This window comes from Erpetoichthys calabaricus, chromosome 1, assembly GCF_900747795.2.
Source record: "Erpetoichthys calabaricus chromosome 1, fErpCal1.3, whole genome shotgun sequence".
In the NCBI taxonomy this organism is placed as follows: domain Eukaryota; kingdom Metazoa; phylum Chordata; class Cladistia; order Polypteriformes; family Polypteridae; genus Erpetoichthys; species Erpetoichthys calabaricus.
The window spans coordinates 106,248,327-106,259,580 of NC_041394.2; the positions used below are offsets into that span (position 1 = coordinate 106,248,327).

At 36.9% G+C, this 11,254-nt stretch overlaps 1 protein-coding gene across 7 annotated transcripts in view; it reads right to left on the reverse strand.

Annotated features, from left to right (window-relative positions):
* Positions 1-926: 926 nt before the first annotated feature.
* The window catches only part of cald1a (caldesmon 1a), a 333,467-nt gene continuing 323,139 nt past the window's right edge, over positions 927-11,254 (reverse strand). For 5 of the 7 annotated variants that reach the window (XR_003716693.2, XM_028804805.2, XM_028804774.2 and 2 more), the window contains 2 exons: positions 7,744-7,780; positions 927-3,519 (listed from right to left, as the gene is read on the reverse strand). Coding sequence is in view for 5 of the 7 variants with exons in the window: in XM_028804805.2 (XP_028660638.1) it covers positions 3,497-3,519; positions 7,744-7,780 (60 nt within the window). In the remaining 2 variants the exon portion in view is untranslated. The remainder of the gene's footprint in view (positions 3,520-7,743; positions 7,781-11,254) is intronic. The other 2 variants (XR_003716695.2, XM_028804787.2) reach the window with 1 other exon arrangement.

An 11,254-nucleotide genomic window follows, 5' to 3' on the forward strand; every position in this document is an offset into this window, starting at 1 on the left:
TCAGAGTGTTTCACTTTCTGCATGCTTTATTGTGTTGTAGATTTAATTTTATGTGGATAAACTTGCAATTTTTGGCCCCAGTCTACACTTAATAAACTCTAATGACAAAGTAAAAACATATTTTCAGAAAGATGTGCAAATTTATATCAATCCTTTTATTTTATTCACTCACTTAATTCAATTTTAGGATTGCTGAGAGACACAAAGTGGAAGACAGGATGCCAACAGGGCACATAGTCATGTATCAAAACACACTCACTTGCATTGGAAAATTTTTAATACATAAATTAAACTATCAGGTACATCTTTGGATGTAGAAGCAAAAGGGGTAGCTTGGGAAAAGCCCATATAGAATGGGGCAGAGAGCAAAGTTCACAGAGATAGCGGACAAGATGAGATTCAAAACCAGGAGTTTGAATCAGTAACCCAGCAGTGCCAAGTGCTGCATGACTATCACCCCCAAACAACACACAATGCAGTAAAAACGAACCACCTTCGAGTTGGAGAACTATGTTGAAATCTGCACACTTTTGCTATGTTCTTTAATATTTTTTGACTGAGGGTGTTCAAAACCTATAAACAGAAAATGACTAAAGTTTACTGGCTGTTACATTTGAATTTCTTATAGACAGAGAGCGTAATAATGATATCTTCCGGTGCTGTATGTTTATTGTCAGTACTAATAATTTCTCAAAGAATACTTTTTTGGTTTAAATCTTAAAATTCCAAAACTATTTGCCCAATTTCTACCTATCAGTCTAAGCATTACTACCAAAAAAAGGAGTTCAAAGAAAATTATATATTTGCCCACATTTACCAGTTTGTTGTTTAATCAGAAATCTTAATTATACATGTGGCCAAACTAACCATTTCCCAAACTATCAATTTGTTACTATTTTGGAATGGATAAATGAGAAATACACATCTTGATTTTGTACATATTTATTGTGGTTTGAATTTCAATTATATATTTTAACATTTATTTGTATAAAGCTATCAGCTACAACAGAAATACCCAAAGTGTTTTGAAACAATGGCATAACTGATAGAAAATGCTAAGACAATTGCATAGTTTAACCCTAATATAATGACTTAAAATATTCAATCAAAAATAAAAGTACATAAAAAAGGTATTAAAAATTTCCCCAGTAATGTTATTTGTAATACTTCTTTACTGCATTTTATGTGTATGTGAGCACCAGCACAAGGCAAGCAAAGTGACAATACAGTATATTCCCTCCCTAAATGCACAACAGTATATGAAAACACCAAAAGTCTTATTTGAATTTTAGGGTGTACAAAGGAAAATTAAACATTCTTGAAATAGGCTGAAATGAAGTATGTTTTTAAATACTAAACTGTTCTAATTTGATATTGTTTATGAAGATCTGGGGAGGCTAAACTTGCCTACCACTATCAGTATAAAAATAATTTATCTGCTTCTATTTTTTGCAGCAAATGTACTATAAGAGGGCTTTCCTATAAATTTGATGTAAAATGCATTATTAGATTACCTGGACTGCACACATCCCATTTCAATTCAACATTAACTTTGGGCAACTGAATTGTTGCAATAATTACATTAGATACTGCACCCACTTAAAAACCCACTTATTCCAATTCAGGGTTGTGAGAAGCTAGTGCAAGTCCACAGCAATCATTAGTCAGATTTCAAAACGATTAAAAAGGAAGGGATCAAATGGCTGAGCCTGAGAACTTAATCTATAATAATGCATTTTTTTTTATACTTTTTAATAAGATCTCAGGACAAACAAAACACTAAATTTACGAACATATTGAATAATTCTTGTACAAACTCAGAATAGGGTTTTGGATTTCATGATTATTATAAGGGTGCCCATGCTCAGCCTGGTAAAGCTACAGTGGACAGCAGTATTCACTGATACCTACAAGATATTACAGACGGTTAGTAGACAGTGTTAAAATAAACTTCTCATTAACCTATGTCTGCCTTGAAAATTAAGTTTACAAATAAACCTACAACCCGTAGTTTTTTTTAACGTTACTTAAAATTTACATTCTGTTTCAGTGAAATGATTGTTCAAATCCCTTTAATAATTCTTAAGGGTGTTTGTGACAAAACATCACATTAAAACATAACCTACTAAAGGTATTCCTGTTTACAAGTCACCATGACAGTTCTGCATATCATTGTAAAATTTCACATTAATTCTGAATTAGCAGACTAAGTGAAGGTAGAGAGTAAAGATGCAGTTAAACTAAAATAAAAAAAACAATAAAAACCTGGGATAAGGCATTGAATAAGCAGCACCTAATGGCTGGTGAATAAGGTTGCAACTCTGGGATTGAGTTTCAGTATCCCTGCCAGATATTTTTGTTTGCCCAAATGAGTTCATAAAATCAACTTTAAAATGCAATACCAATAATTAATAAAGCACATTTTATCAATAAGGGGAATAATAAAAAAAACACTAAATAGGCAATCTTTAACTTTTTATTTATTTTTCTTAATTTTCACTACAGACCACTAACGATCATGATGCTGTGAAGTACTCATGAAGTATACAGTGGTCATAGTTAATGAATGCTCTTTTTAAAAATGCCACTGTCTTAATCAGTATACAACAGTACATTCAAAACACAAACTTGATCAACACATGATGGGTCATGTCTAGTATGCTGAGGGTCACTATTATGTTTATAATTAAACTGCCATAACTAGAAAGCTTCAAATGGCAGGTACGCGACTTAAATATAAAAATGTGTGAAAAACTTTAAATAACAAGCAGTGTAAAGGCTACAAGATAAAGTCTGTAACTATATGTCTTAACATGTATTAGAGCTTTCTACCATACTTAGTAGTGCTGTAAAGCTAAACTTTTAAAAGCAATGTGTGTATGTGTGCTAAACATTCACTGCAGTCATTATTCACTTACTATATTGTCCACAGAAATCAGTACCACGCTTTTGCAAATGATGATCCAATTTTTTATGTTACTGTATTTATGCTGGGAACATTAAAGAATACAATGAAATGAACAAAAAAGTAAAACTCAACTGCAGAAAATAAAGGTACAAAATCTTCCACTTAAAGAAATGATTAAAAAAAAATTATTAAAATAATATTCAGCATGCTACATCTAAAGTGCTGAGGGACCTTCTTTAACTAAAAATGCTTAAAGCAGCCTTTCAGTTACAAAGAATGAAAGAATGCTGCATCAACTAGTAGCCGTGTCAATAAAATTCTGCAGTTTTGCTTTTCTTTTTTCAAGAATTCGCAGCAATAAAAATGTTCAAATTTCACAGCATATTTTTAAGAAAAATAAAAGGTCTTGTGCAAAGGCAATATACTTTAAATATGAAATTACAACGGTAAAACGGTGGCCTTTAAATACAGTGCTAATGTATATATATTTTTTTTTCCTGGGCTATGGTGGTTTGTTTTTAAATATAAATATGAAACAGGATAGTTTTGCTTGGTGATAGGAATTTGCTTCAATCTTCTTTCAGTCTTCTAGGGTAGGTGTCCCATTCCTGCTAAGAAAAAATAAGAAAATGCTGACAATCTCAAAAAGACTTTCAGAAGTCACTATATACAATACATGTACTATTCTTAGGTCTGGTATAACAAATGATATGCATATGCAAAGATAAAGTTTGGCAGTATCAACAATGTGCCAAGTATAATTGCTACAATAGCAACTTCTGTTCTTTGGCCGCAGGTTATTCCAGTATGTCATTTGTACTTGTTCCACACAGGCATACTTATGACTATTAAGCAGCCTGTCTTACTGATCTCCTCTTGATGAAAAATAACTCACAGTCTTGTTCAATTATCAAAACAACGGACATTTGTGAGATAACATGTCAAATATGTTGTTACCATATACACTGTTTGTTATTTATGGCTAAAAGCACAAATTCAAACTTTTGACTTATTGTTGTAGTCCATCAGGTCAGGTTGGGGAGCATGTACTGTGGTACAGCGTGTTGTCACATCCACCACATGATGAAACAGCTCGGTATCCTGGTTGGCAACCCCTTCCCCAGGCAGACATGGGATCCAGTCTCACTCTCTGGAAATCACTATCTATTTGCTGCAGGCAGGTATTACATTGGCATCCCCTAGGCCTGGTCCAACTGTTTGGGCCCTCAAAAATGAGGATCCCTGCAAGCTGGATCACCCTCAGGGAATCGCACCACATGGCCGTAGTGCCGTAACTGATCCTCCCTCATAATGCAGGTAATGTGCCTCATTTGGGACTCACTCATTTGACACAAAGTCAAACCAGCAGTGCCCAAGGACTCTCCAAAGAGACACAGTACCGAAGAAGTCCAGACTTCATCTCAGGTGAGGTGAGATGGAGAGCATCCATCTCATGCAACCACATGGCAAGACATGAAGCACCAGGACTCTAAAGACTTGGACCTTCATCCTTTTGCAGAGATATTGGGACTGCCACAATCCCTTTTCCAGTGACCTCATCACCTCCAAAAGCTCACAATATATCTACTGACTTCATAGGATGAGTCACCAAAGACATGAATGTCACAGCCGAGGTAAGTAAACCCCTCGACAAGGTCAACACTCTCTCCACAGACAGACACACTGCTGATGGCTGTGCCCACGAGGTATATAAGTGCCCAGATCTTGGTTTTTATCCAGGACATTTGCAAGCCCAAACACTCAGTTTCCTTGCCCATTCTCTCGAGTGCCCCGATCACAGCCTCCATTGACTCCATGAAAATCACAGCATTGTCAGCAAAGTCAAGATCACTGAATCTTTCTTCACCAACGTTGACCAACACCCAGTCCATGCAAGCACTGAAGAGAGTAGAAGCAAGAACACACCCCTGATGAACCCCAGAATCAACTTTGAAAAACACAGAAGTTCTGCCTCCACTCGGCACTGCACTCACAATATCAGCGTACAGGCCAGCCATGATATCCAGCAACTTGAAGGGGATCCCATGAAATCTCAGGATGTCCCACAGGGCAGTTTGATTAAATTGAATGCTCTATGAAAATCAACAAATTCTGCAAAGAAACTGCTGATATTCGCATTTGCACTCTATGAGAACCCTCAGTGCCAGGATACGGAGGATGGTAGACTTCTTAGGCATAAAACCAGACTGCTTTGGTCGCTGGTAGGTGGGCAAGTGATCGTGGATCCTATTGAAGATGACCCAAGCAAGGACCTTACTGGGCACCAAGTGCAGTGTTATCCCTCTGAAGTTGCCACAATTCAGGTGATCACCCTTCCCTTTCCAGATAGGGGTGACAAGTCCTGTTTTCCAGGCAGTTGGGATGATGCCTGTCTCCCAAATATAAGCAAAGATTGCCATGAGGACAGCCTTATCACCAGCCTGGAGAAGTTCACCCCTGATGCCACAGATCCCTCTAGCCTTCCCTACCCTCAGCTAGTTTACCACCTGTGCAATCTCAGTGAGACTGAGTGGTTCACAGCTAATTGGAGGATCAGCCTCAAGAACAGTGGACCCAGATATACCCAACATTGCTTCCAAATCTCAAAGACATGCATGACTTAACACTGTAAATTGGCCTCATGTGACTGAATGTAGTTATCTGTGTGGCTTGCAAAGAATTGATGTTCAGTTCTTGACTGCATACTGCCTTGTGCTCGATGCTGCCAGAATAGGTGGGTTCAGGAAAATGGATAGATTTTGTAAATCACATAGCAAGTAATATGAGGAAGGATATATACTGGCAGCATTGTCAGTTCTGCAGATCATAAATTATGTTAAATCCCAACTATGAGGTATTTAAAGTAGGTTAGTTAGAGGAAATAATTATTTTTACATTTAAAAACAGTAACCAGAATTTGAAGGCCATCCTACAAATAGTTTAGTGAATTAGCATCAGTTCCCATGTTTTGCGTTACTGAATGTGGCATTAGGTTTATTTTGTTTATATTCATTTGTAGACTGGAATTTTGGGAGAATTGCAAGGTCATACTAGAGATGATGAGAGTATTAGATAAACAACAAATTTATCTCAGAATTCTCCTAATAGTAGAGACCATTTAGAAGAGCATTCAAGTTGAATTTTCAATTGGGAAGGTTAAATTTCATATATCTCTGGATGGTAGTTTAATTCAAATAAAGATCATGCTCTCTTTCCAATGCATCTCAGTAGCAAAAATAATATTAATGGTAACAGTTTTCTTTATAAAGCACAGTTCAAGCAGGACACAAAGTTCTTTACAATTTAAAACAAATACAAAAAATAAACAATAAGAACAAAAATGATAAAATACAAAAGAATGGCAATGTGTACCCCAAAAATAAAATAAATGAACTATAAGTTTGGAAAATAACAGCATAAGGAAAAAATATAAAGCTACACATTAAGAATAGAAAAGGCAAATGTACAGTACACATATATGTTTTAAAATGTTATTTAAAAACAAGGACTGACTGAGATGATCTAATACTTAAAATGAAGGCAAGTCTAGAGGGTCTTAACTCTAAAAGCCACATCACCCTTTTATTTTAACACAGACCACTGATCAGTAATGCCGATTTGTAACCAGATTTAGTTTTACCTCTTCCTTATTCATTATATACAAATAAACTGAAATTAAATGATGCATTCATGAATAGCTTTCAACTTTTTACCATATTATTTTACAGTAGGATGATGTAGTTGAAGGTGATTTATGAGCCAATAGTTCTCTCACAGATTTGAAGTAAAAACCTAGTTTGGCCAAATGATCTTTTATGGTCCTTGACCTTTACCCTTTCCATCTTAACTGCAGTTCATTTCATGTCAATAAAGAATATTAAAGTTGTTTTTTAATTTAAACTATATAGTGAAATCTTCAAATGTTTGCTTCAATTTTCCATTATAATTGTACAAATTATCATTTTGAACTTGACTTTAGGATTATTACTTCTCACTCCAGTTCCCAGTCCTTAGAGGAGAGATAGATATTGTTACAATTACTATATTACCAGCACCTGTCTCACATGTGGGTGCAGAATTAGAACAAATCCACTTTAATACCATGCTAATCCTTACTACAGCCATCTTGACCCCTGGGTTTCATATCAGTGGCACAGCTTTTTTAATATTATACTTGCAAAGCATTGTTAATTTCTGCCAGTATGCAGACATAATCTGCAAATGAAACAAGAACAAGTTCCAGAAGGCACGTTGTCTGGCTATATAAGACTTGGCTGTTACTCAGGTATTTTGAATCTTGAAGCCAGGAGAGGTTATGGATTACAGTTACATGCCGGGAACATGCCATTCAATCTGCTACACAGATCACACGTAAAGAAGGTTACATAAAGTTTTGAATTTATTGCTACAAGTTATATTTAGAATACTCTGTACCAATGCTATTTTATTTCTCTTTATTTTTCATATCCAAAAAAGAACAAAATTCAATTTTGATTTATAGGTTTGCAAATCTCTAGCTACTACGTTTTCAGGCTTTGTCTGTTTAGGCATGCATGTAACATCAACCATAACTGTCTGTTTAGGAATGGAAAGAAGTGATTAGGTCGACTGAGGTATGAGAGTTTAATAACCTCTGTAATACTACTGTAAATTCATGAAAGGGCATACAATCTGATGGGTCAGTCAGATTTTGGGGGTGGGGGCTCAGCTGTTGCACAAAATATGCCATAAATGTCACAAGAAAATACTAAATTACTTTAATATAGATTTAGCAATCTCTAACATTTCCCTGCTTGGATGGAAACATTTTGAATTTAGAATATTTTTTCACTTACCATTGGTAACTGATTTACTCTGGCGTCCCACTGCCACCTGCATGGGTTGAAAAATAAAAAAATATGCTTTAGAAAAGACCATTGAAGGGATAAGCCAAAGATTACAGTAGTTCTGTGGAAAATATACATTTTCTGAGTTTGCCGTAGATGTCAAAATTAATAAAGCATCCTTTTGTTTCCTGTAAAGTCTCAAATTTTTGTTTTGGTGCCAGTGAGGACACATGCTTTAAATTAAGCTTTAATATTATATACTTATATTGCCAATGAAGATTAAGTTTGTAGCAGCAAAAACAAAGGATGGGTATTTTACAAGAATGTTTATATTAACACAATACAAAATATAAATGAAAAATTCTGGATTAAACAGTACTGACGTCACGTAAAACAACATTGGTTAATTTATAAATGGACTGTTTCCTAGGGGCACCAGTGTGAGACTGCCAAGAACAGACACTAGAGGCTGATGCAAGCCAATCTCAACTACTACCCATATGATTTTATATATTAAAAGTCTATAACTTTACAGTATACATACATACTGTAAATATTTACAGTACTTATAAGCCTTTCACTCTTACCTTTAACAAATGGCCACCATTTACTTTGCTTAGTAAGGAGTGCTCAATTCTAGGCCAATCTGAAGTATTTTTCAGAGTTAACAGCAGCCCTACAAAGTAACAGAGCCAGTAGGCCACAATGTCCTAGTATAGCTCCTTATGTCCCTGCAACATTTACTTCTAGTTGGCCCGTCTTTACCAACAGATCATCAGGTCGTCCTAGTATTACCACTATCTAATATAAGGTGGATTGAAGAACAGGCATCTTCAACTATTAAGTAATATATTAGAAATCTCAGACAACCTAACAACATAAAGAATGTTCTGTTTTTGTACATGTTAACCCTCTGATTTAAATGGTTATACAGTAAAAGGATTGTAAATGTGCATCAGGAAAAAAAAGGACAAAAGGCACATGTTCACTGTTCATGCACAATGCTTGTACAGCTTAATGTTTCTTCTGCTCTAAATTAGGTTTTTCAAGTGTAGCATGTTTCAGCTGGTGTCCACCATTAGCCAAGGCCTTAGGAGTCAAAAGACCTCACTCCCAACTGATCGCAAAGCAACTCAATAATGAGTTTTTGACTGCTAAGGAGTTGCATGGCATATACTGTACTGCAAACATTCTCCCCTACTGATAATGAAAAAGAAAAACAAGATTTTGCTGAAATGGTATTGAACAAAAGCAAATATAAAACAAATCTACAAATGATGGTTTAACTACTTTTACAAAAAAAATATTTACTTTTATTGTTAACTGAATTTGTGTGTGAGATAAGACTGAAAATAAATATGTAGGCACCTGCTATTTCACAATTAAACAACTATTGGCACGCTAATTACTCAAAGATTCTGTATGTACCAGAACAATGTAAGGATGAACTCAATATTACCAAATTTTTGACATAACATAAATCTTACCCATTCTTTCACAAGATGTCAAGTAGTTTAATATAATGAAATGTTAACATTTTTATAAGATATTTTCTTACAGACTCTGTAAACCAACACAAATTCAAATGGGCCTCACCAACTGAAGCATTATAAAATTAAAAAAAAATAAATAAATGCACATTGAAGATGCATCTGTTAAATCTCATAATCTGACCATTCTGCCATTTTGATAAGGTGCTAGGAAAGACACACAGGGATATTACAATGTATAGCATTTTCAAATACACTCTGTGGGGAACAGCCCGGACACAGACAGGTAGACACGATGGTTTCACCCAACACACGTTTATTAATCATATTTACAGTGCTCAGACCCAGTGCCACAGCACCAATCACCCCTCAAGTCCTTGGCCACAAAACAATGCCTTATTAGTCTCTGGACCGCCTCCGCTCCTCTCTACCAAGCTTCGTCCTTCTTCCACCCGACTCTTGCCCCTGACTGGAGGGAGGCGGCCCCTTTTATACACTCCGGATGGACTCCAGGTGCATCCTAAGGGCTTCTGTAGCCACACCCGTGTGGCGGAAGCTCTATCTGTGTATCCGGAAGTCCTCTGGGTGTCCCCAATACTCTTCCCCCCAGCACTTCCGGGTGTGGCGGAAGTACTGAGGTCCAGGGCTCCCAAGGCATTGGGGCGCCCCCTGGCGGTGACCACGGGCCCCTACAGGGTTGAGTTTCCAAGCTCTGTACCCGTGGCCCCCACAGCAACCATGGAGGATGCCCCCTCGTGTTCTGGAGGAGGCACAAGCCCTCCTCCGGTCCTCCTGAGCATCCCGTCCGGGCATGAACCCCAGCCGGGTGCCACAACTCATTAAGAGTTAAGCTGAAATTTCCAAAGTTATGCTCCAATCTCTCCTTCTTTCACTCTTCCTCCTCCTCCCCACACCCAAACAGTGCCATCTCTGGTGCATGCAAGAATAGCAATAAAATTGCTCAATGAAAGAGAGCCAAGACTTGTTCAACCTTTGAAGACAATATTATATAACAATCTTCATGCTGATTAATATCATCATCAGGTTACACTATTTTAGAAGCACCTGGCAAAGATGTGATGGCAATTAAATCATATTTAAACACACTGAGATGTTTACTTGCACCCTTGCTGCCTGATAATGCTGGAATTAAGAAACAGCCAACTTACTGATGAAGAAGAGAACTGGTGGAAAATAGAAAAAATCAACTATCCTCTTGGCATTATGGTTAATGTTTCATACTTTATATATTGTTATTCTGCTACGTCCTTTACACCAAATGTAAAAAAAAAAAAAAAATTATGCTATATAAGGGTAAGTATGCTGATCATTATTTGTACCTTTCTAGTTGTAAGCATTGCTTAAAAATGAAGAAAAAAACACCCACTCATTATGCTGGTCATTCCACATATTGATAAAAAGACATGGTAATAGGGCGGCACGGTGGCACAGTGGGTAGTGCTTCTGCCTCGCAGTTAGGAGACCCAGGTTCGCTTCCCGGGTCCTCCCTGCGTGGAGTCTGCATGTTCTCCCCATGTCTGCATGGGTTTCCTCCGGGTGCTCCGGTTTCCTCCCACAGTCCAAAGACATGCAGGTTAGGTGCATTGGCAATCCTAAATTGTCCCCAGTGAGTGCTGGGTGTATGGGTGTGTGTGTGTGCGCCCTGCGGTGGGCTGGCGCCCTGCCCAGGGTTTGTTTCCTGCCTTGTGCACTGTGTTGGCTGGGATTGGCTCCAGCAGACCCCCATGACCCTGTAGTTAGGATATAGCGGATAATGGATGGATGGACATGGCAAAATGATGTATTTGCTTTCTATGTATATTATGCTTAGTTACCATTTGTAATATCTGGATTGCACATGAATATCAAAAGGAGTTGTCATTTAAAGCCATTTACATTTACAGTAGTTTTTCAGCCTAAGATTAAAAAGAAAGAGGTATAGGTGTATGGCTATATATAAAGATTAACTGAAAAATATCTTGAAAGTGTAGGGCCTGTGTAGTATGAATCTTAAAGGTCATATATTCTCA